Genomic DNA, 26,606 nt, shown 5'->3' with positions numbered 1-26,606 from the left:
TTAAGGTTCTTTGCCTGGTCTAGTCTTCCGTCATCGGGCCTCTTCATTAAGCTGTATTGAGTTTCCATTCCCTGTACTGCCTGATGTTTCAATACTAGGATCTTTGCCAATCTTAGCCTTCCAATCTTAAGTAAATGGGCATCATCGACTCCCTGTTCCTGTCGCTGCACTGCTTATTGTTTCAATATTAAGATCTTTACCCATCCCAGTATTCCGGATCTTTCTCGGATCTCGTAGTCTTTCCAACATTGAGAGATGCCCTGATTGTCTCGTTGTCGGCCCGCTATTTGTTGGGCAGTGTTGAGTCACCTGCCACTGCACGGCTTGATGTCGCAGAATGAAAATTTCTGCCTATCCTAGTCTTCCCAATCTTGAAAAAGACAGCTTTGCTCCCGTATTGCGCCATGCCTTTAGTCTTAGCCAAACTTGTCACGGAGACTTGATCAATGTCAACCATAAATAGCGTTTCTTCCTCCGACGCAAAACGGAGCTTAAACATATCCCCTCTAAACTCCCAGCTCATCATCTGTATGAGTGGACCCTCTACAGAGTTCCACACATGTTAAAAAATCCGACCGTTAACCAGATTCTCCACTTGGGACCGATGATCTGGTGGAATCCTACCGGATGCCCATCTTTGTTGTGCTTCCTTGCCACTCTGGAGGAAGAAGGTCGGCTCTTTACCATTCTCAGCGACCATCTTCCCCTTCCGTGATTGCTGTGGCCTCCTATTGGAAATCACAGTCCTCCATCATGGGCCGTGCGCGCTTCCTTCGTTCCGTTCCAACTTTGTCTACCTCCTCAGGACACTGTCTGGAATCTCCATTGCTTGGCTTGGTTTTCCCAGAGTACTTGAAAGCGGGGAGCTCTTTTTCTTCTTCAGTATTTTTCCAGCTTCCGTAGAAGTGCTTGGAATGTCAGTTATATCCCTTCCAGCATCCTGCACTTTCGACCGATTACACTGCCGGTATATACTGCTCTGTCACCTTCGTCGTGCATCGGACCGCTTTCTCGGTCTGCTAGTGAGTTTAGCAAAGCCATCGCTCATTTCTGCCGTCATCCCGATGCCTCCATCTCTCGATTCGGCTGCGTTGATTGTTTCATTGACACAGTCGCTGCCTGAATCCGAGTCAGAAACACCACCTTTAAGTCTGGGGAAGAACTGTGCATCCCTCTAGTTTATCCGTCTCTTCCTAGTCAGATGACTAGTTGTGCGCTTGAATGGCAAAACGTGCCTCCTGGAAGCTTTTCTGCGAACAGGTCGATAGCGTTAAGATGAAAAAGTTTCTCCCAAAAACCCATGTAAAACTGAAACGTTTGTAGACGACATGGGAGTAAGAGCATAGACAACGGAAGACATATTGAAGTTTTGGTGAAAACGCATTTTCCACATGATACGACGGGACTCACGGAGACACCGGAATCTTGGAATGATGAAGTTGATCAAAGGTTTATCATAACGGAATTTATGGTCAAGGAAGCCTTGAGGAGCTTCAAACCATTAAAGTCACAAGCACCTGATGGAATATTTCCGGCGTTAATACAAAAGGAGGCCGACTGTCTGGCGCCCCATCTGGTGTGGCATACACTGGCGGTATGCATTGACATCGAGGGAGCTTTTAACAATGTGCAGACCAACACACTGATCCAATCATTAGAACAGTATCGGGTGGACCCGGTCATTTGAGACTGGTTAAACCATAAGGTAAGAAACAGGTAGATAAATTGTGTGTCCCATGACATAAATATAAGGGAGAAAGTGGCACCAGGCACACCACAGGGGGTCATTTTCGTATGGGTGACCACCATCAATGACCTATTACGGATGCTGACTGAGGAGGGATTTGAACCCGTCTGCTATGCAGACGATGTTTTAATTCTAAAGGGTATGGATCCGAACCAGCTATGCAGAAGGGCCGAAAGGGTCTTGTAGATGACACACAACTGGGATATACCTAGGGCACTCAATGTTAACCCAGAGAAGATTGAAATCTGTCTGTTCACAAGGATGCACCACGTTTCCTCAATAGAACAATTTCGATATCTGACAAGGTCAAATACTTAGGTGTGATCTTGGACAGGAAACTGAATTGGAAGTGTCACTTTCAGGAGCGCACAAAGAAGGCTAACAGGTGTTGGGCATTATGTAGGGTCTAAATGGGGCCTGAATTCGAGGATAGTCCACTGGCTCTACAGAAGCGTGATTAAACCAATACTTACTTATGCCTCAGTAGTTTGGTGGGCTGCGATGGAAAAAAAGTGCAACGTTAGGATAATACAACAGGTTCAGAGAAAATGTTGTCTTGGCATAGGCGGAGCGATGACAACCGCGCCCTCTGGAGACTGTTCTGGATATTCGACCCATAGACATACAGATTAAGTGTGAGGCAGCCACTGCGGCTATGAGACTTAAGACGATGGAAAATGGATTGAGGATAGGAGCATATCATACCATTGCGGTATAATCGAAGCGACAATAGGAAACCTGGAAGGAATGGAAGAGGTTTCCGATCGGATACTTGAAGTCGATTGCGAGATACTGCTGCCTGCTGGAAAATCATGTTACACGAATGGATCAAAGCTAGAGGACAGAGTGGGCTTGGGGGTCTACATATGTATCTCAATCCGGGAGATTACGGAATGCGTGAATTGGTGTAGTGATAACGCGAGGACGTCCGGGCCATAGCGGAGTAACTGGGAATGAGAAAGCAGACGATTTGGCAGTAAAGGCCAGAGAACTGCCGTTAATGAATATGTGCATGTAACTTTGTGGAACAGCGAAACGGACGGCGAAAGTCCTATGGAGAGATCCAGATCGTGAGAAGACGAGGCTATTACTGACAGGGCCAATCCCATGGCAGCCGGTTGTACATACCGGATTGACCCGATGGATTCCTTTATCGGCAAGGGCTGCCACCTCAGTGTACAACACACTGCTACAACAACAACTGAAAGGAAGAAGGAAGGAGGCCAGTATAGCTTTCGGTATCACAACGGGACACATAGGACTACGAGCTGACTTATGTAAAATCGGTGCAGGAAGTGATAACATATGTAGGTCATGCGGGGAAGTGGATGAGGCGTTAGAGCATTTTCTATATCATTGCCCGGCTTTTGCGGCTAACAGATACCGGCATTTAGGTGGGGTCACAACACAATACAGACTACTTAGGGACGTGGCATGGGAAACAATTAAGTATTTTGTAAGTAGCACGGAATTCCTATCTTAGATTTTCTTTTTCGAGGTTATTTTTTTTTAACTTTATCGGAAACATTGTCAGAAAGCCCAAGATTATGTACAAATCCTAATGTAATGTTAATGTGTTAGTTAATGTGCTGTCCAAAACTCAACACACGTTCTTATTTGAGGATAGTCAATCCAAGATATATTTATTATGTTATGTCATGGATTGTTATTGTTACTATTAGATATGTCATGGATTTGGTGTATGTAATATTTGCATGGGGCGGATTGGTATCCGCACCGAAATGTGTCTAATTTGAACACAAAATAATCAATGAATGCAATTTAATTATTTTGGGCAAACATGATAAAACAAATTTATTTATCCTCTAAACAGCAACAAAGTTTTCATTTGAACTCAAAACACGGATTTACAATGGTTTATTTTCATTTATTAAAGTAGAAAACAATCATGACGCAATAATGCAAGTGTCACAATAAGCATTTAACTGTTTATGGTATATTCACTAAGTAATCCTTAACGGTAGCGGGATCTAAACGCTTAAAACCATTGCGATCGCAAATACCAACTTCAATGTTATCTGCTGTCATTTTTCCCTCGAATCCTTCCTTAAGTGTAAGTATAGCTGTATGTACCGCATCATCCAATTCCAGATCTTCGCTGTAGCTGCAAATACAAAATAATTTGTTTAAGTTGAACTCATTTGAAAACTTTAAAAAAGACTACCGTTTTTCTAAAAATGTTTTTCCGTTAACAGCATTTTTGCCCATTGCAGTTGCTTTCCAAGCAAAGTAAGCCCCGGATGGATCACACTGGAATAAATAAGGACGATCCGAGTCCCATCCACAAATCAATAGCGAGACGCCAAATGGTCGTACGCCTCTGAAATGCACATGAAAAGTTAATGTTATTATTATTATTATACATGGTGTAAAAATAAATGGAACATTATTAAACATATTAATTTTTCTTTTATATATATTTTTCGCTGAATTTTATTGTGAAGTGTGTTAATAAGCAAAGTGTAAGCAAATACCCAGATCATATTTTATAAGATACTTCTCCAGCTGAAGTTATGCACATATCGACACACGTGTTGTTTTGTCAAAACCTTAGTACATGGTGAGCAAAATATATTGTCTTGCCCAAAAAGTAATTGCGGATTTTTTAAAAGAAAGTAAATGCATTTTTAATAAAACTTAGAATGAACTTTAATCAAATATACTTTTTTTACACTTTTTTTCTAAAGCAAGCTAAAAGTAACAGCAGATAACTGACAGAAGAAAGAATGCAATTACAGAGTCACAAGCTGTGAAAAAATTTGTCAACGCCGACTGTATGAAAAATCGCAATTACTTTTTGGGAAACCCAATACATTATGGCTTTTTTCTCTGAATGGTAAAGTTTTTCCTTCCACACTAAAATGTATAATAATTAATTTCCGATCCACTAGTAGAAAAACTGGAAAATATGAAAACAGTTATAACTACAACTGCGTTCAAAATAATGGGAATGCTATCATGTAATATTTTTACAAGACAAATTTGTTGGTATATCAACATTTATATCAAGTGATATTCTAAAAGTATTTAGAAGTGTGTGTAAAATTACAAATGTAAGCTTATTGCAAATCAGCCCATGAACATTCCATTAAGGAAAGGGGCAAACTTCTCACATGTTAATGAGTGCCGTCTGATTCAAGTTTAAGCTTAATGATTAGGGACCTCCTTTTATAGCCGAGTCCGAAAGGGGTGCCCAATGTGACATCTCTTTGGGGAGAAGTTTTTACATGGCCTCTAAGCATAGTACCTCACAAATGTCGCCAGCATTAGGAAGGGAAAATAACCATAGAATTTTTTTTGGATTTTCTCGCCAGGATTCGAACTGAGGCATTCAGCGTCATAGGCGAACATTTTAATCTCTGCACTGCGGTGACCTTCCTTATTATAAATATTATATATTTGATGCCTCTGACTGTTTTCTCGTTTGACCTTTGACTCGTCTTGTTCAAAAAATAGAAGCATGAATGATTTGTTGTAAAACTTAATGGAAGAGATGCGAGAATTACGCCAAAATTACGAAAAATAATCAAAATTCTATGAGAAATATACTGATAAATTTAAAAACAGTAGGCCTCATTATATAAAAAATGGCCGAATCATTCGGACTCATACGTAAAACATCAACTATTGATTACAGTCGATTTTATGATATAGCAAGCAAAGGGGGCCCATTGCGTCTGCGCCTCTATGTACGTGTTCGTCTTTTTCATCATGGGAGAGGCACATTCTGGAGTGCCTGCCCCGCACGCTTCTGCTCCGTGTCGGGATTGAAAAGAACCCCGGACCCTAGTTCTGATCGGTTTGCCAGAACCGCCTCCATCATCGGTCGGTGTCGGCGTCGTCGCCTTTTGCGTTCTCGTCGTCGGACTATGACACTCCCTCGACCTCTCCCGTACGGCAATATACGTAAAGGCAGCACTCCAGCCCAATATTGCCAGGCCAGTGCCGGGAAGTGTATCATTTTTACAACTAAACTGCAACGGTCTCCGTGGCAAGATCGATGAGATTGTAGATTTTATGAGTCGGAAGAATATACTAGTGATCCAAGAGACAAAGCTGACCAACACCTGCAGCTTGCACAGTTGCCACGGAAACAATGTGCTACGTAAGGTTCGCTCAAGGAATGGAGGTGTGGGAATGGCCTTTGCGATACAGCATTCCGTGCAATATAGACCCATCTCGCCTGCACCTGGCGCTAGTGGAGAAGATGTAGCAGCTCGCCAGACATTTCCATAGCATCCCCTGATCTCCTGAGTGACGTATCCTGGCAAGCCGTCATCTCTTTGGGATCAGACCACCTCCTCATAATTTCTCACCATCGACCGACCTCCCGACTTCATAACCTGTGAGCGCCAGACATTTATCAATCACAAGAAGGTCGATTGAGCTGGCTTTAGAGAGTATATCAATCGCCACTTCAGTTCACTGCTAGTTGCCGAGAGTAAATTCCGAGACACCAGTTGGTCGAATGCCTCAAGTGCGGCCCAATTTCCCGGCACAGGCAGTGGTACTCACAGACGAGCGTGATGGGATTCGTTGTATGGACCCCACTAACCCCAGAATCAGCGAACTGAATCTGGAAAAAAACAGGGTAGTCAACGAACATAAGAGGAATTTGTGGCTGGAACACTTGGAGCAATGTAACTTAGGCACCGGTGTAGGCAAACTGTGGTCTACTGTTAAGTCACTCTCGAACCCCGGTAGTGACTTCAGTCACTTTTGGCAATGAACAGCCATCACAATTTACCGTGGGCGAAGTTACGAATGTCATCCGTGGCGCCAAATCATCTAAGGCGTTGGGCCCCGACGGAATCTCTACATTGATGTTGAAGAATGTGGATTCACCTGGAGTTGAGTGCCATACTACTGTCCTCAACCTGTCTTTGAACACTCTTATAGTTCCCGATGTCTGGAAAATGGGCAGAGTGATCCCGCTACTGAAGCCTGGAAAGGACCCGAGTTTGGGGGAGTCGTACAGACCGATCTCCCTTCTCTCACGCTTGAGGCATTACTCCTCCCGAGCCTCGTAGGAGAATTTCTATTCGCCGAGCATCAACATGGATTTCGAAGACTGCATAGCACAGCAACAGCTTTGCATGCCATCACCGCACATATTTGCCGTGGCTTTAATCAGCCCAGGCCATGTGATAGGACGGTCCTCGTCGCACTGGATCTATCGAAGGCATTCGACACGATCAGCCATGCCAAATTATTTGAGGACATCGCCAACACGTCCCTCCAACCAGGCTTGAATGGCTGGGTCGCGAATTATCTGTGTGGTCGCCAGTCATTTGTGGAATTTAGGGAAAAGAAGTCGAAGCACCGTAGAGTGAAACAGGGAGTTCCCCACGATGGGGTGATATCTCCGGCACTGTTCGTCCTCTACCTATCCTCCATTCAACCCCTCCAGACGGCATAGAGATCGTATCATATGCGGACGATTGTACGATCATGGCATCAGGCCCCCACCCATTGTTGACTTCTGCGATAGGTTGAACATCAACGAACTTGCCTCATATTTCGCTGCAAGAAATCTGAAGATATCTGCCACCAAATCTTCAGCCAAATTGTTCACTACAAATACGCGTGAGGTGAAGCTGACTGTGATGGTCGATGGAGAAATTACTCCGACCATCAAGTGTCCCAAAATACTTGGCGTCACATTTGACAGCTCTTACACAATCTCCCCACATGCCACAGCAATTTGCGGAAAGTCAAAAGTAGACAACGTCCTCAAGTCACTTGCTGGCAGCACTTGGGGTGCGGACAAAGAAGCCTTGCTGACCACATACAAAGCAATTGGCCGGTCTGTGGTAAGTTATGTAGCGCCAGTGTGGTCTCGTCAGCTTTGTGACACGCAGTGGAATAATGTTCAGATCTGTCAAAATGCCGCCCTCCGAACTGCGACGGGCTGTCTCCACAGTTCTCATGTGGACCACCTTCATCAGGAGACAAAGATCCTATCAGTGCAAAGACATAACTACATGCTGTCTAAGCAATACCTTTTGGGCTGTTATTGCAGAGACCATCCAAATCATCATCTTGTGGATAGATATCCACCGCCCAGAAGCCTTAAGGTAGATCTACATGATCTAGAGCGTGAGGTTCAGCGATACAAGAGAGAACCTCTAGATCAAGCAGGTCTAGACAACATTCATGTAGATACGGTAGCAGATGTGGTAAGTGGCTACAGGGTGAATGTAGTCCTTGGAGAACGACCGCCTCCCGTGGCACCTGAAGAAATTGATCTCCCCCGGCAAACAAGAGTAGTACTGGTTCAATTACGTTCCGGCAGATGCAGCCGCCTCAACTCCTACAGAGAAAGTATTGATGCTGTTTAACTGCCCAGCCAGACCCACTCGACTCAGACCCGCATCCCTGTGGACGGAGCCCATCTTAGTGGTGCGTCAGATCAGAGTTCCTAGGTCTTGACACTCAACAGAAAAAGCAGACGGAAGATAAAACTCAAAAAACTGCTACAACAACAACTGCGTCTTGAAAAAAGATTCAAGGGGGACTTAATCTGACTGAAATTTATCCCAATATTCGCAAACGTTTGTTGGAATATAACTTATTCACAAAAAGTCCGAATATGAATATGACCAAAAAGTATAAACGCACGCTTTAAGTTCGCTGAAGGATATCGATTGCCGATTGAAAACTGGAGAAACATATTGATGACTGACTAATGTATAATTGTATTGTTTGGTGGAACAGGGTCTAGACTTTTTATGTCGACTCGCGTTCACGCACACTCACGAGACAAACATTTTCTCACGACTCAGGAAAAAAGTTTCACCCCTGCATTACAAATCATTTGCATCCTGTAAAGAGTGTGTGTCATTTGCTTCAAAAGTATCGCGTTATATATCAGTACTCCTATTATTTTGAACAGCTTATTTTGGGGATAAAAATTGTTCAATGAAATATTTAAAGTTATTGTAGCTTTAATATAGTAAGTGATTGTTATAAATTTGGAGAATTGATTAATAATTCATCTTACAAAAAAAAAATTAATAAAAAAATTATTTAAAAAAATAAAATTTTGTTTTTTTAGAAGAGCACACATCTATTATTTTGAACACAACTTGCATGTTATGTTCCGGAACGAGACCCGACATGGTGTTTTATATATTTAACATCTTTACCCATACAATCAATTACAAACCGCGATAATTACGAGGGGTACGGTTACGTGCTTAGTTAGTATTGTTTTTGTTCTACCAATAAGCTGGCATCTTTCTTATTTAGATTCAAATTTCACCAAATATGGATCCCGGTAAGGGACAACTATGTGCACCACTCAGGCTGGAATTTTTGTGGTGTTAATTGTTATCACGAGAAGATTAGCTGCGAGCAACCGGGTGCGTCTTCGGGTTGTGGATAGTGGAATCCTCTATACGGAGTAGCTGCAATTGCAGTTGCGGAAAATCAGCGGTATCGAGCGGAGAATCCCATTGAGAGGCCAGGCAGCACCGGCCCTTGCATAAATATTGAGTGCCTATGGTCCTCGATATGATAAGGCGAGTTTGGAGGATCGCCACCTCCACATATGTGGCTACAAAAACAAGAACAACAACCAATTATGGGGAAGTTGGGATATCAACGATGAGCTATTTATCGAATGTATTATTTGTTGTTGCAATCTGGCGATTAAAAAAGAAAATATACATACTTTTATTACACAAACAGGCATGTGGTACACTGATGCGGCAGCCCCTGCCGATGGAAGATTCCATCGGCTCTTGCGAAAATGCGATAGAAGTGGTCCTTCTGCTAATCAGATTGGGATAACTTTCGACCCTTTTTCTACAAGACTGTACCTTGTACGCTAGAGAAGAAAGTGGAAAATGTGGAGGATATTGATATGATGGTAACAAGGAAGCCCGGCACTGGAAAACTATGAGCATAACATATGCTGAAACTTTGAGTTCCGGTCCATGTGATGTTGATCGTTATCACAAGAAACTTAGATGGAAGCTACCAGTCCATACGGAATAGCTGCAACTACAGTCGCAGACAATCAGCGGTATCGAGTTGCTTAAATACTAAGTGCCTATTATGCTCGATATTACAAAGCAAGAAATTGGGGCCTTTAAATAATATAGGGGTTTGACGAGGGACGCTACATGCAAACAACATTCTACTATAACGAACGTTCCGTACGACTTGCTCAAGTTTGAGTGTCCCAGAACCAAACCAGGGGACAAATAAAGATCGCAATTGTGGTCGACAGAACTGCTTGGCAAAAGGAAGGGATGCAGAGGACTCTTCAGTAAGGTGAAAGCCACAAGGATACCACAGTACTGGGGCAAATATAAGGACGAGTAAAGAATATACAAAGGAGTCGAAGATACATCAAAAGTAGATCTTCCCATGCGAACGCGCAATTTTATGTTCTCTATGTAGTGTATCGCATTATCCAACCATAACATCATTTCGTAAATAAGTTTTTTTAAAGGAAGAATAAAGTGCAGTTTATGCGAAATATTTTTTTGAACGTAATTCTACGCCATCCCATATAAACTTGGTGATTTTTTTGGTTTACTACTAACCCCTGTGGGCTTTTTCCAAAACATCCCAATGATATAGCGCATAAGATGGATATGGTATCCAAATTTAAGGAAATCTCGTGAAGAAGACTTTTATTATTGTTTTATAAGTACTTACCCTGTTTGTGTGTATTCTTGCATCAGCGCTGCAACCCGCTGCACTAATTGTGCTACAGGTATTGGCTCCTTGTATGTTAAATAATAATTTTGAGCAAGTTTTCTGGCTTGCTTAACCAGCAGGCGATAGTCGGGGCCCATGCCAGAGTATATCATTCCGATATGGCCTGTGACCATTTCAACGCGATTTACGCTGTGTTCTTCGTACAAACTAGATTTGTGTTTGTTTTCAGTTGCAATAACAACACCATTAGAAGCTGCGAAGCAAAGTTATTATTTGTTTAGATTTAAATGGACACAACTCTTACCCATTATTCCTACAGAAGGCGCACCCGCAGATACAGCCGCCAATGCATATTCCAACTGAACCAATTTCCCCGAGGGACTTGTATTGTAAATTTTAATATATATATTAGAGCGATCTAAAACAAATATGTGACAGAAATTTATCCAATTTACCTGAATGTTGTTAGAGAGAAACTGTAACGTTCAGAAGCCATTCTAATAACTACAAATATAAACTGCGGCACAAAATCTAAAATGTAAAATGACACAGCAATTCGACATTTGATTTTATCGACTTTCGATATTGCAAACAAGACGAATTTTGTCTTAAATAATCGAAAATCGAAATTGTGATGAGTATGAGCATGTGCCAAATGGTAAAAAAAAATTAAAAATCAGATCAAAGCTGTTTTTTGCCTTTATAATGCTTTGAAAACGACTCGTTTTTCCTTTACAATTTCATTCAAAGCCTGTGAGTCCAAATAAATGCCTAAATTATTCCAAATAAACACAGCCTTGAATAAATAAACACAGCCCTGAATAAAATAAGAATTTACGTTGCCATAAGAAATGCATTTTCAACTTTGACGACTGAAATCGTGTTGCCATGCGTGAAGAAGGGGTTTTAATCGTCAAAGTTAAAAACTGTTTGTTTTTAGAGCTTTGCTTTTGTGGAATTTGTTTGTAGAATTGCATTTTTCAACGCAGTGCTCAAAAACATTTTTGTATGTTTTATTGGTTTCAATGGTTCGTTTTTTTTGCGAAGAAGATAAATTAAATAGAGAAAACAATAACTCCAGATAAAAAAACGTGTTTTGGTATGGAAATAAAAATATTTGATTGCTTCCAAATTTCGCCCGAGGAACAATTAAAAATTTGGCGACTATTCCGAAAGCAGAATACACTGATAGAAAAATGACAGTACTTTGCCAATACCGCCTGGTATTATTTCGTTCGCGTCATTGGCAAAGATTTTTATACCATTTGGTATCAATACCAGACTAAGGAGGCTATTAAGAGTTGACGGCGTAACATTTATATTCTTGTCATCGCGCCAAAAGTGTTGTTGAGCTTTGTACTTAAAATATTGTCGCCATATAAAATATTTGTTGAACAAATAAATAACGGAATAATCAATAACGGTTTGATATTAAAACCAATAACGGTCTGGTGCTAAAACAAATAACAGATTGGTATCAAAACCAATACGAGACCACCTTTTTAAATCAGCCTTGTACCCATACCGAATACGGCTCTAAAACATATGTGGGTAAAGAGAGTGCTCAGTGCTTTTATCTCCGCTGCTTACGCTGTTTTAATGAGTGCGAGCTCTTTTTACACAGAAAAGCTCCATAATAAAATGTACTATGAGCATCAAAAGTGAGTCAATACCTATTGAAATTTAGTTTATTGTAATATTGCGGTGAGAATATTGAATATACATATACCCAACTACCTTTTTTACTTAGGAAAATATGTATTCTTAATATACTTATACAAATTTATAATATTTTAAAAATTTTTTAGTCTTATTTACAATTTTAAAACAATCATACAAACGAAAAATACATCACGGGTGTTGACACACTTTTGACGTTCATTGTAGCTGCCATATGAGCCAATATCCGCTTTTGCTTTTGAGACCATAAACTACAAATCAAAATAAAAAATTCATATATTGAATTATATAAGCATGCATTTTTTATTAATTCATTCATAAATTGATTTAAAAGCACAAAATTATTCTTAATGTTGATAATAAACGATAACATACATTATATTATATACTAACCGAACCGGGCCCGCTCCGATGCGCCTTCTTTAACTCTCTAATATCTTTTTAGGGTGGGGAAACTTCGCCCTGAATGAGGATATCGGGTTCGTGCCATTGTAGCTTATGACGCTGAACGCGTTCGAATCCTAGCGAGAACATCGGACAAAACGGTGTTCATTACCTCTTAATGTTGGTGACATTTGCGAGGTACAATGCCATGCATGGTAATTTAAAAAATGTTCCCCAAAGAGGTGTCGCACAGCTGCCGCCGTTCGGACTCGGCTATAAGAAAAGGTCCCTTATCATTAAGTTTAAACTTGAACCGGAAAGCACTCATTCATGTGCGAGAATTTGCCCCTTCTCGGTTCTTGGTGGTAATGTTCTTCCTTAGCGTAATGTTCTCATTAGGGGAAGGATGGCACCTCAGATATTTCGACTAAAACGTAGATATCAAATTCGTTTTTTATTCCCAACGGAAATGAATAAAAAACGGGGGTGCTTTAGGGCGTACCCCAAAACACTTGGCTCCAAAATTGGATATCAAATTCGTTTTCTACTCTCAAATACCTTTCATTTGAGTCCCATATTGTCATAATGGGACAAATAACCCATTTGACGTATCTTAAGGAGGAAAAGCGCCACCTAGACTTGAACGCAAATTTTAATGTCATATTCGCAATCAACTCTCTAATACCTTTCATTTGAGTTCCATTTAGCCATGGTCGGCTAATATGCCCATTTGGGGGTATTTGGGGTGGGCGACCCATTACCATGTATGTAATCTATTGCTTAATACTTTTCATTTGAGTCATATATTGACATGAACTTCGAATATATCTGCTTAGAGGAGTTTTGGGGTTGGGGGCCCGCTGGGTACTTGGACCCAAATTTTAATTCCATATTAATTTTCTAGTCTCCAATACCTTTCATTTGATACCCTTATTGTGCGCATCGGACCACTTTCGGATATGGGTGGTGTTTTTGGGTTTAGGGGGAGGGTCCGCCTTTACCCGATATCTAAAAATTATATAGCATATGTTTCCTTCCAGACAAACGTAAACAAAATATGAAAATTTTAAGAAAATCGGTTCAGCCAAGTATCATATAGTCATAATAGGTCTAATGGCGTTTGGAGGTTGCCAGATTCGAAATTTACTCGCGAATACCTTTCATTTGAGCCCCATATTGAAATGAACGTCCAATATGTCTGTTAGGGGGAGTTTTGGGGTTAGAGCGGTCCGATGGGTACTTAGACTCACATTTTAATATCATATTCGTATTCTACTCTCCAATACCTTTCATTTAATATCTATATTGCCCGATCGGTCCACTTTCCGATACCGAAAAATTATATTGCCTATGTTTCCATCTAGACCAACTTACACAATAACCGTTTTTCTGTCTATACGGAACAAACAAACCGAGTCCCATATATCCGTGATTGGCTAATGTGCCTATTTTGGGCGTTTTTGTGGGGGTGGGGTGACCCCCTATAGTTCGACATGCATTTTTATGCCAGATTCGTTGTCTACTCCCGCATACTTTTCATTTGACACCCATATTGTCCTTATCGGTCCACTTTAGATTTTGGGGTAACGGTAGAGGGTCCGCCCCTCCCATTATCAATTAATTTTAAAGCCTATACCTAATTCCTGACCATATTCGTAATCTACTCCCGTATACCTTTCATTTGAGTCCCATATTGTCGTGATCGTCAAATAAACCTATTTTAAGGGGTTTTGGGGCAGGGGCGGCCCCCAAGGTACTTGGACCCAACTTTTATTATATTCGTACTCTACTCTTGAATACCTTTCATTTGAATCCCATATTGTCCCGATCGGTCCACTTTTATTTTTGGGTAGTACTTTTGAGGTATGGGGGAGGGTCCGCCCCGTTTGGGGCAAATTTAAAATTGTCGCTTGTTCATCCTTAAATCATAGAACAACAATTTTGAGGTTAACTATGCAAAAATCTAAAATAGACACTAACCATGAAAGGCACTTCCATGTTTTTTAAGTAAAAGACATTTTATTAAGATTACAAAAAAAATCATATATCTTAATCGAAAATTGCGTAAAAATGTAGCATTCGTCACTCAGGATTCACCCACATAACAAATAAGGAAACGCAAAATTCGGTCGGTGCCGAACATATACCATCATTATTATAGGGGGGCTATATCTAATTCTGAACTGATTTTGAAGGGATTCGGCAGAGGGTTTCAGATGGGTAATTAAAGAATCTGTACCCAAATTCAAGCAAATTTGTTCGATTTGAATATGTATATGTATACATGACAAGACGGATGTGCTAAATTCAGTGCTACAGTGGCCTGCAGTAAATTCTTTAGGGTTGCCATATCAAGTTTCCACTATTTAGTCATTATAGCTTGTTTTAAGTACTTAACCGTCCTGAGCGGCTTGTATTTTATTCTTATTTTGCGAAAACTTTTACGGAATGCCCCATAGATCTTGAATAAGATTCAAATAGGAATTCATGCCTGGTTGCTCTAGTAAAGGTATGTTTCTTGACCTAAAAAATGCCTTTGTCAACCATTTGAATGGAGGGAGCATTGTTTTATGGAAAAGTCTATACAACTCATCATAAAATTTAGGTGAGTTATTGTTTAGGTTTGCATAAAATTTTACACTCATTTTAGTTGGATCAAAGCATATTCCAAGTGTTCCAAATGCAGCAAACCCCATAAGGGACCGATGGACAGGTTTTGCTTATCTATCTAAATTTAAAGAAAAAAGGTTATAGAAAGTATACATTTAGTGGTGATTATAAACATCCACTAAGACACACATTTACATATGTGTTCTATATTCTTTTCTAACATCCGCTTCATAATTGAGCGACAGTCATTTTCAGCAAACAACAGACCTTTCAGCAGTAAGCCTGCTGCTGTGAAATTGCAGTACTACTGCTGTAATAGCAGAACTACTATTGTAGCAGCAAAATAAACTACTAATATTCAGCAGACAGTGTTTGCTATTTTCAGCAAACTTTTTTCTATTAGTGTATGATTTATTCAACGATTAAATGTTCTGGAAATTAAAAATTGCTATGAATTTTAATAAAATCAATCAATCGAGACACATTTATTTATAGTTAAAATGACTTAATTTTTTGTTGATTTGATATTTGATGAATGTCAGTGTTGGTAAAGGTTGGTACTATGTTCACTTTTCGCTAGCGAAATCCTATTTTAAACAAGTAAAAAGGTATTATGTTAGGCCTGGCCAGCTTTCGTCATAATAAATACAATTCACTGTTTAAGCTTGTGAAATAAATAGAAAGCTTAGCTGCGAGTTACCGGGCTCGTCCACAATTTGCGTATAGTGGAATGATCAATAAGGAGTATCTCCAACGGCAGTCGTGGACAATCAGCGGTATCGAGCGGAGAGTCTCAGTGAAAGGTGGGCGGGACCGGCTCTTCCACAAATACTGAGTGCCTATGATGCTCGATATGACAAGGCGAGTTAGGTTAGGGTTAGGTTAGATTAGGTTGAAAAGAGGGTGCAGCTATTAATCCGCCCTATGCCACTATGGACATACACCTAAGCCAGTAATCGGCTTGTTGTGCGCTCTAAAAACTATAAAGTAACCTCTAAAAAGAAAATTTTAAGTTAGGAATTTCGTGCTGCTTAGAAAATCCTTAACTGTTTTCAATACCACTCCCTTAAGTTGGTTCATGTTTGGTATTGTGTCTCCACCTAAGAGCCGGTATCTGTTAGACGCGAAAGCCGGCTAATGACAAAGAAAATGCTCCAACCTCTCATCATCTTCCACGCATGCCCTATACATGCTACCACTTGCCGCATCGATTTTTCATAAGTGAGCTCGTAGTCCTATGTGTCCCGTTATGATACCAATAGCTATACTGACCTCCTTCTTGCTTCCCTTCAGTAAAAGCCTGGTCTTCTCACGATCTGGATCCCCCATAGGATTTTCGCCGTCCTACCGACCGTTTCGCTGTTTCACAATGTTGCATGCGCATTCGTCGCCTACTCCCTTAACTCGGACTGAGTCGACCCGAAAGGCTTAGGTTTAACCAAGTTTATTGACGGCAGTCCTCTAGCCTTCACCGCCAAATCGTCTACCCTTTCATTTTCCCTTACTCCGTTATGGCCCGGCACCCAAATAATGCGGATTTTGCCATCCTCAGAGATGGCGTTAATCTCCTTCTTACACTGCAAGACTGTTCGTGACCTTACCGTCATGGTTGTTATTGCCCTTATGGCAATTTTACTGTCCGTAAAGATGTTCACACTCGACGTCCTCGCGTTAGCACCACACCACTTCACGCATTCCGTGATCGCCCGGATCTCCGCCTGCAGGACCGTATTATGGTCAAGCAGTCTACAACAGATCTCGGTCCCTGGGTTCTCAATGTAGACTCCCAGGCCCACTCTGTCCTCTAGCTTTGATCCATCCGTGTAACATGATCTTCCAGATGGCAATACTAGGGTTCCGTCAATCCAAGACTGTACCGCTGGCAGCAGTGCCTCGCACTCGACTTCAAGGTTCATCTCAGGTATCCGATTGGAAATCTATTCCCTTCCTTTCAGGTTTCCTATCGTCGCCTCGATCATACCGCGATGGATGGCAGTGGCTGCCTCACACTTAATCTGTATGTCAATGGGTCGGATATCTGGAATAGTCTCCAGTGCCCTAGTGGGCGTGGTCCTCATCGCTCCGCCTATGCCAAGAAAACATGTTCTCCGAACCTGTGGAGAGCCAATGGACTATCCTCCGATTGAGGCCTCATTTCGAGCCTACGGCCCGTTTACATAGTGCCCAACACTATGTTACTCTTCCAATTCAGTTTCCTGTCCAAGATCACACATAAGTATTTGACCTTGCCAGATATCGAAATCGTCTTATTGAGGAAACGTGGTGCGTTAAATTGGCCCACCTTCGTCTTCCTCGTGAACAGGCATATTTCAGTCTTCTCTGGGTTAACATTGAGGCGAGTTAATGGCGCCTTTAAATAACCATGTAAAATTTCAGCGAAATCGGATAATGAATGCGCCTATAATGGGCTTAAGACCTTAAATCGGGAGATCGGTCTATATGGCAGCTATATCTAAATATAGCCTGATCCTGACCATACTCTGTTCGAATGTCGAGGAGCCTAACTTTATAGGGTCGGAAATGAATGGAATACCCACTATCCTTCGGTGGTAGGCATTAAAAGGAAATCATGAATGGAATTGACAATTTATCGAAAGAATTGGAGATTTTCCTGTAATGAAATGTGTATGCAGATGGAAATATCATAAATTACAACTTTAAACTGGAATCGTTAGAATAATAGTTAGCGAAAAATTGCTGTGAAAAGTGACTAGCGATGTGATTTTTAATTGTCCATAGCTAGCGAATCCGTCAGCTTGCTAAATTAAATAAACCAAATATTTCCAACAACGCACAATAGGATTGCAACGAATAAAACTAGTAAAAAATATGCCATTTGAGCACGGAAAGAGATAACTCTTTGAAATTTGATATGGTTAAATCTGAGGTGTTATCGGTATAATTTCGAAAAATTGTTCGTGTTGCCACGTGTTGTCGTCCGATTTTCAAAATTATTTTGTTGCTGGCTAGTGCTCGAAAATTTTTGCAAAAGTCCTCTTGATGTATACAATTTCTCCATTGGTTTCGGAGATGTACTGGTTTTGATTTTTATTTGCTGAAATTTGGGACAGTGAGTTGTGTTAGACCTTATCTTTCTTCAATTTGGCCCAGATCGGTCCATATAGACCGATCTCTCGATTTAAGGTCTTGGGCATATAAAAGGCGCATTTATTGTCCAATTTCGCCGAAATTTTGGACAGTGAGTTGTGATGGGCTCTTCAAAAATCTTCTTTAATATGGCTCTGATCGGTTCAGATTTAAATATAGCTGCCATATAGACCGATCTATCGATATATGGTTTTTGGCCCATAAAAGGCGCATTTATTGTCTAATTTCGCCGAAATTTGGGACAGTGAGTTGTGTTAGGCTCTTCGACAACTTTCTGTAATCTGGCCCAGATCGGTCCAGTTTTGGATATAGCTGCCACATAGATCTATCACTTGATTTAAGGTTTTGGGCCCATAAAAGGCGCATTTATTGTTCGAGTTCGCCGAAATTTGGGACCGTGACTTATGTTAGGCTCTTCGACATCCGGGTCGTATATGGTTCAGATCGGTCTATATTTGGATCTGGCTACCAAAAAGACCAATATTTTGTTCTACGAAATTGAACAATGACTTTTACTTATTAGACCTCTCAATATCCGTTTCGAATTTGGTCCAAATCGGACCATATTACTATAAAGCTGCTATGACATAAATTATGCATTTTTCACAGGATTATGACAAAAGTCGGTTTACATATATACCCGAGGTGGTGGGTATATATGTAAAGAGGACATATTGTAGATGCGTTTTAAGTGAAGTTTGAACAAGATATGTCAATATGTTCTTCAAAATAGGCACATTTTTTTATTAATTTTCCAGTTGGTTCGGGTTCAGGTCCGAAATTGAAAGACGGAAAAATGCTTTTAATTTTAAATTTTAGTTATTATATCTCGATATTTCGATTGACGTCGTCAATCATTTTCTGGAGATCTGTTTACCAAAATTGTAGGTTAGGTTGAAAAGAGGGTGCATATACTAATCTGCCCCATGCCACTATAGACATACACCTAAGCCAGTAATCGGCTTGTTGTGCGACTAAAAACTAAAAAGTTACCTCGAAAAAGAAAATTTTATTGAAGTTAGGAATTTCGTGTTACTTACAAAATCCTTAATTGTTTTCCATACCACTCCCCTAAGTTGGTTCATGTCTGGTATCGTGTCCCCATCTAAATACCGGTGTCTGCTATCCGCGAAAGCCACGCAGTGACATAGGAAATGCTCAAACGCCTCATCATCTTCCCTACATGTCCTATAGTTCTATGTCCTTTTTCTTCCTTTCAGTAATAGCCTCGTCCACGTCCACGTTTTGGCCGTCCTACCGACTGTTTCGCTGCTCCACAATGTTACATGCACGTTTGTCGCCACGCCCTTTAATCGGACTGCGTCGATCCGAAAGGCTGCTGGTAACCCAAGATTATCGACGGCAGTTGTCTGGCCTTCACTGCCAAATCGTCTGACCTTTCATTCCCCCTTACTCCGTTATGGACCGGCACCCAAACGATGCGGATTGTGCCATCCTCAGAGAACCTAACAGTCCAGGTTGTTATTGCCATTATGGAAATTTTACTGTCAGTAAAGATGTTCACACTCGACGTCCTCGCTTTAGACATCAACTCACGCATTCCGTGATCACCCGGATCTCTGCCTGCAGGACCGTATTATGGTCAGGCAGTCTAAAACAGATCTCAGTCCCTAGGTTCGCAATGTAGACTCCCACTAATTTCCCTAACTTTGGTACATCCGTGTAACATGATCTTCCAGACGGCAATACTAGGGTTCCGTCAGTCCAAGACTGGCAGCAGTGTCTCGCACTTGACATCAAATGACGTCTCAGGTATTCGATCGGAAACCTCTTCTCTTCCTTCCAGGTTTCCTATCGTCGCCTCGATTATATCGCGATGGTATGAGCTGTTTCCATCATCAATCCATTCTCCCATCACTTTAAGTCTCATAGCCGCAGTGGCTGCCTCACATTTAATTTGTATGTCAATGGGTCGGATATCTAGAATAGTCTCTAGTGCCCTAGTGGGCGTGGTCCTCATCGCTCCGCCTATGCCAAGACAACATGTTTTCTGAACATGTTGTATGGTCCTTACGTTGCTATTGTTCTCCACCTTGTAAGTAAGTATTGGTCTAATCACACTCCTGTAGAGCCAGTAGACTATCCTCGGATTCAGGACCCATTTCGAGCCTACGGCCCGTCTACATAGTGTCCAACATCTGTGAGCCTTCTTAGTACGCTCCTGAATATTACACTTCCAATGCATATTTCTGTCTTCTCTGGGTTAACATTGAGACCCCTTGGTCTAGTACACTCATATGCCATATGCAAGACTCTTCGGCTTTCGGCTCTTCTGCATAGCTAGTTAGGATCCTTACCCCCCTTATTATAACATCGTCCGTGTAGCAGACGGGTTCAAAGCCCTCCTCAGTCAGCTCCCGAAATTTATGGTGGTCACCCAAAGGGGTGACGATAAAATGCCCCCTGTTGCGTTCCCTGTGCCACTTTCTCCCCTATATTTATGTCATGGGACCCGCAATTTATCCACCTGTTCCTTAGCATATGGTTTATCCAGTCTTTAGGGACCCGGTCCACCTGGTACTGGTCTAAGGATTGGACCAATGTCAATGCATACCGCCAGTGTGTTCGTTTTGGGATCAAAGGATTCTTCTCTGCACAACCTCGTGCAGGGCAATCTCTACCGACCTTTCATTGATATAGGCATGCTGTTTGTATTTGAGCAGTTCGCTGGATGTGTCTCTCTTTACCATGGCGTTCCATGGTTTTGAGTAGAAAGGACGTAAGCTTATAGGCCTTTAGGTCGTTGGTGTGACATAACTTGCCTTGCAGGGCTTGGGTATAAATACCACCTTTGCCTCCTGCCAGGCTTTCGGAATATATACAAGTACTAGGCACGCTGTGAAAATAGTGGCCAGATGAGACGCCAGATAGTCGGCCTCCTTTAGTAGTAACGCCGGAAATATTACATCAGGTCCGGGTGATTTAAATAGTTTGAAGCTCCTCAAGGCTTCCTTGACCATAAATTCCGTTGTAATAAACCTTCGATCAACCTCATTATTCCAAGATTCCGGTGTCTCCGTGAGTCCCGTAGTTTCTTGTGGAAAATACGTTTTCATCAAAAGCCTCAACATGTCTTCCGTTGTTTCTGCTCTCACTCCCATGTCGTCAACTAACGTTTCGTTTTGGATATGGGTTTTTGAGAAAAAAATTTTCATCTTGGCGGCGTCATTAATGCTGTCGAACTGTTCGAAGAAAAGCTTCCAGGAAGCACATTTTGTCGCTCTGGTAATCTTTTTGTGTTCCTTGAGGCGTGTGTCCCAATATGCTTCCGATTTTTTACGACGTGCTCTATTAAAAAGTCTGCGGACCTCTTTTCCAATGTTGCGAGTTTCCCCGGTCATCCACGGCTTTCTTGGACTGATTTCCTTTCTCGAAGAGGACAACTATCTTCGAAAGACTCCACTAGTGCAGTCGTAATCCTGTTGACATTGTCGTCAATGTCTTTTATGCTTGGACAATCTAAACTATCTTGCCCAAGTATTCTTCTGAGTAGCCTTCCGAATTTTGGCCAGTTGGTTTTTAACTTATTACGGAATCTTATCAGATTCAGCGCTGGCCGTGCTATTCTAAACCTAATGTAGCGATGGCCTGAGAAGGAATGTTTCATGGAGACCCTCCAATCCTGAACCTCATCGATTAGATTTTCCGAACATATTGTCACATCTAAAAAGTCCTCCCTAATCCTATTAACAAAGGTAGCGGTGTTACAAAAAGTAAGTGTTATTAGGTCGTTAGTATTCAAGAATTCTGCCAGGGCTTTGCCCCACTTATTGATGTTGGCACTACCCCACGAAATACGGTGAGGTATTAGTACCTCATTTCCTGTCCGTTTTGCTTTCCTAACCAACCGTTGCAGCTTCGACGCAGGTGGCGGTGTCGGAAAGTCGAAAGGCAGATAAAATGATGCCAGGTATGCTCCACCGTCTCCCTAGCTCATCACTTCATTCGACGTTGATAACTCTGGGGAAAATACATAATTAAAATTTTTATGACAAATATCGCAAGTCCTCGACCGAGTACCAGCATAGAATAATTGGTAGTTGATGTGGTTCAGTCCAGAAACTTTGTTCCGGGTCGTCCATGGCTCCTGAATTAAGGTAATATGAATCTTGCTCTTGCTGATTTTCTCTATCAGAGCGTGAATAGCTGTCTCGTTTCGGTGGAGGTTTATCTGGATGACCACAATCATTGATCCTCCATTTGATGGGCTTCTTGGAAGTTGGTTATGGTCTCATCGTCTGCTCCCTGTTCCTTAGGCTGTATTGAGCTTCCCGACACTGCACAGCCTGATGTTTTAATATTAGGATCTTTCCATATCCTAGTCTTCCGAATCATTATAAAGTCGGCAATGGTTCCAACATCCGGTCCCTGTTCGATACGCTGCATTGAGTCTACCGTCCCTGCACTGCCTGATGTTCCAATATTAGGATCTTTGCCTATATTAGTCTTCCAAATCTGGAGTAAATGGGCTTCTTGGGAGCAGGTTGTGATCGCATCGTCATTTCCCTGGGCGTTAGGCGGCATTGAGTTCTCTGTCACTGCACTGCTTTGTGTTTCAGCATTAGAATCTTTATTCATCCTAGTCTTCCTAATCTCGAGAAAGTTGTTGATGGTCCGTTCCGTCGTCGGGTCCCTGTTCGTTAGGCTGTGTTGGGTCTCTCGCCCTTGCGCTGCCTGATGTTTTAGTATCAGGATCTTTACTTATTCTAGTCTTCCCAATATTGAGAGAGTCGGTGATAATCTCGTCGACGGCCCCTTGTCCGTTAGGCGTTGTTGAGTGTCCCGCCACTGCACCGCTTGATGGCTCAATATGAGAATATTCGCCTATCCTTGTCTTCCCAATCTTGAAAAAGACGACCATGGCCCCGTAGTACGCTATGCCTTTAGTCTTAGTCAAACTGTTAGGGGGTAACCCTACAAACATAATGCTTGCAACGTGCAACAGCGACGACATGAGACGATGGTAGAAAGAGACGCTCATACTTTGCAACCGCCTCGCACAAGCGTCACTTAATTTTTTGCATTCCTTTGTCTAGCTTCGTAGAGTTAAGTAGTATTTGTGCAACAGTCAACTTAAGCGATAATAAATCATTTCATTTAATTAGTTATTAGAACTAAAGTGTTTTATTCAACATAAAAGCACAACAATAGTGGCGACGAGGATAGTCGAGAACATACATCAAGGAATTCCACCCCACTAACACCAATAGTGGTGACGAGCATAATCAAAAAAAAGAAAAAGAAATACATCAAGGAATTCCACGCTACTATCAACAATAGTAGTGACAAAGATTTTCGAAAACGGATTATCAAAGTTTTTACGCCACAACGCAATAGTGGTAACAAAAAAATTGTCGGAAGAAATTACACCACTACAACAATAGGCATCAGTGCAAATTCAGCTACACACTACAACAACATTGTGGTGTCGGGGAAGCATCGGTAAATTTCAGGAATTTCATCACACCCCAACAGGAATTTCATCACATTCCAATAAGAATTTCACAACATGACCGACGAGAAAATTGTCAATCTGTTGGCAGAACAGCAAAAGGCTATGAATTTGCAAACGCAATTGCTTCAACAACTTGCAGAATTTGTCAAAGGAAATGAAGCATCAACATCAAAGACGAATTCACAAACAAATTCACAAGCAAATTCATGCACGTCGAAAGCTGCACTCATGGAATCATTGGCACACTCAATGACTGACTTTGTGTATGAGCCAGAAAGTGGTCTGATTTTCCAAGCGTGGTACAACCGTTTCGTACATGTGTTCGAAAAGGAAGCGAGTTCTCTAGAGGAACATGACAAAGTGGCTCTTCTCTGGAGAAAGATGTCGAACCAAGTGCACGAACGATTCACCAACTACGTTTTGCCAAAGAAACCTACAGAAATTTCGCTTAGTGATACAGTTTACAGACTCAACAAGCTTTTCGGAGAAACGGAAACTCAAGTCGCACAACGCTACAGGTGCTTACAACTTGCAAAGGTAGACAACGAGGACTTCAAAGAGTATGCAAGTCGCGTCAACTTGCAGTGCGAATTGTTTAAGATGAATGAATTGCAAATCAATCAATTCAAGTGTCTCATCTTTGTGCTAGGACTCAAGTCTAGCAGAGACAATGACATTCGCATACGTCTTCTCAAAATGCTCGATGAGGAAAACGACAGTATGAACTTGGACAAACTGGTAGACGCAACACAAAGGATCCTTGATCTAAAAGCTGACAACACGCTGATAGAACACCAACCAAAGGTAATATGTGCTGTTAAGAAACCGAAAGCCGATCCAAATCATGCAGACCGAAAACCAAAAACACCTTGCTGGTTTTGCGGAGATTTACACTACGTAAAATACTGCCCTTACCGAGATCACAAGTGCACCAGATGTCATCAGAGAGGCCATAAGGAGGACTATTGCAAAAGTCTAAACACATCACACAACAACAACAAACATTCGAAGTATGCCAAAAAGACGAAAAACAGTTTTCGCACAAAAGCCGTGTTCACAACCAAGCAGCTCAGTTTTCAAAAACTCCGTAAGTACGTAAATGCCAATTTCAACAACAAGCCTGTGAAGCTACAAGTGGATACAGCATCAGACATTTCCATCATATCGAAATCAACTTGGGAACAAATCGGTGAACCAGAAGCTCATACCACCACAGACAGCGCTAGTGACGCTAACACTAACAGCATCAAACTTCTCGCAAAGTTCAACGTAGACGTCACTATCAACAACACCACCAAGTCTTTACAATGCTACATCACAGACGTTGATCAACTCAACATCATGGGTATCGACTGGATACAAGCATTTGGACTTTGGGACAAACCAATATCGACGTGGTGTCGTCAAATATCTTTTGATGACGAAGTCGCAGTATTGAAATCAAACTATCCAGTCGTGTTTGACAACTCAACGCTTGGTCTCTGCACCAAGACAAAAGTCAAAATTCAATTACTGCCCAACGCAAGGGAAATTTTCGTTTCAAAACGTCCAGTACCGTATGCGGCAAGAATTGAAATCGAGAATGAACTGGACAGGCTACGAAAGGCAAACATAATCACACCTGTGGACTCTTCAAGGTATGCAGCTCCAATAGTAGTGAGCAAACGGAACGGAAAGATTCGAATTTGCGCAGATTACTCAACTGGTCTAAATTCGATCGTCGAGCCAAATCAATATCCGTTACCTACCCCGGAGGAAATACTTTCGGATTGCCACAACGCTTCTATTTTCAGTCATCTTGATCTATCAGACGCCTATCTTCAAGTGGAGGTCGAAGACGATAGTAAGGAGCTTCTTACTATTAACACCCACAAGGGTCTGTATAGATTCAATCGTTTGACCCCAGGCATCAAATCAGCACCAGGGGCATTCCAGCGAATAATGGATCAACTTTGCAGTGGTATTGAAGGCGCAAAAGCATACATTGACGATATCATGCTAGCCAGTAAGTCAATTTCTGATCACATTACTAATCTCAATTTGCTTTTACAGAGAATTCAAGAATTTGGTTTCAAACTCAAATTTGAAAAATGCCAATTTTTCAAAAACCAAATTACATATCTGGGACAAGTTATTGACAGAGAGGGAATTCGACCAGATTCCAACAAGATCAGCGCCATACAAAACTTGAAGGTACCCCAGAATATCACCGAAGTTCGAAGTCTATTAGGTTCCATCAACCATTACGGTAAATTTGTCAACAACATGAGGAATTTACGCAAACCTCTTGATGACCTACTGAAGAAAGACCAGAAGTTTCAATGGACTCCAGAATGTCAAAATTCATTGGACGAGTTCAAGAAGATTCTTTCATCGCCTCTTCTTTTAACTCATTACAACCCTGACTTACCAATACATGTTGCAGCCGACGCTTCTTCGCATGGTATTGGTGCAGTGATATACCACACATTCCCGACCGGTGACATGAAGGCAATTCATCACATTTCAAGATCTCTCACACCGGCAGAGAGGAACTACAGCCAAATAGAAAAGGAACAATTACGTCATTCGCAACCATAAGGATACTTACCGAATATTGTGCTTTGTTCGGTAATCCAGAACAAATTGTTTCAGACAATGGCACCCAGTTTTGCTCTGAACAGTTTCAAACATGGTGCAAAGAAAGAGCGATCGTACATACAAGAACAGTGAGATTTCACCCCAGCTCTAATGGACAAGCAGAACGTTTCGTCGACACGCTTAAACGCGCATTAAAAAAGTTCGAAGGGGAAGAAACTACCAAAGCGCTTCAAACGTTCTTAGAAGTATATCGTTCAACGCCAAATCCTAACACCTGATTCGAAGACTCCAGCCGAGACCTTCATT

The 26,606-nt window shown here is 41.5% G+C and overlaps 2 protein-coding genes across 2 annotated transcripts; one reads left to right on the top strand and one right to left on the bottom strand.

The window, feature by feature from the left end:
* Window positions 1-3,614: 3,614 nt before the first annotated feature.
* On the bottom strand, window positions 3,615-11,007 carry LOC106086876 (proteasome subunit alpha type-2). Its single transcript, XM_013251700.1, has 5 exons — window positions 10,897-11,007; window positions 10,746-10,822; window positions 10,439-10,694; window positions 3,933-4,088; window positions 3,615-3,872 (listed from the first exon to the last, which is right to left on the bottom strand). The coding sequence occupies exons 1-5, from the start codon at window positions 10,935-10,937 to the stop codon at window positions 3,698-3,700; spliced, it is 705 nt and encodes a 234-aa protein (XP_013107154.1). The 5' UTR covers window positions 10,938-11,007; the 3' UTR covers window positions 3,615-3,697.
* Window positions 11,008-23,774: 12,767 nt separating this feature from the next.
* On the top strand, window positions 23,775-26,300 carry LOC131994797 (uncharacterized protein K02A2.6-like). The gene has a single exon (XM_059361683.1). It carries the CDS (start codon window positions 23,775-23,777, stop codon window positions 26,298-26,300), a length of 2,526 nt encoding a protein of 841 aa, XP_059217666.1.
* The last annotated feature ends 306 nt before the right edge of the window (window positions 26,301-26,606 follow it).

The sequence above is a fragment of the Stomoxys calcitrans genome, chromosome 2 (genome assembly GCF_963082655.1).
Source record: "Stomoxys calcitrans chromosome 2, idStoCalc2.1, whole genome shotgun sequence".
Classification (NCBI taxonomy): Eukaryota; Metazoa; Arthropoda; class Insecta; order Diptera; family Muscidae; genus Stomoxys; species Stomoxys calcitrans.
The sequence above is the reverse complement of the archived record's forward strand: the minus strand, read 5'-3'. Positions and strand labels throughout refer to the sequence as shown.

Bases quoted from the DNA above. Each gene is read 5' to 3' on its own strand.
- LOC131994797 (XM_059361683.1), top strand. From the start codon at position 23,775: ATGACCGACGAGAAAATTGTCAATCTGTTGGCAGAACAGCAAAAGGCT.
- LOC106086876 (XM_013251700.1), bottom strand. From the start codon at position 10,937: ATGGCTTCTGAACGTTACAGTTTCTCTCTAACAACATTCAG. The intron at 10,823-10,896 runs GTAAATTGGATA...TTACAATACAAG, and splicing joins TTCTCTCTAACAACATTCAG to TCCCTCGGGGAAATTGGTTC. The intron at 4,089-10,438 runs GTAAGTACTTAT...TGTGCATTTCAG, and splicing joins CAAGAATACACACAAACAGG to AGGCGTACGACCATTTGGCG.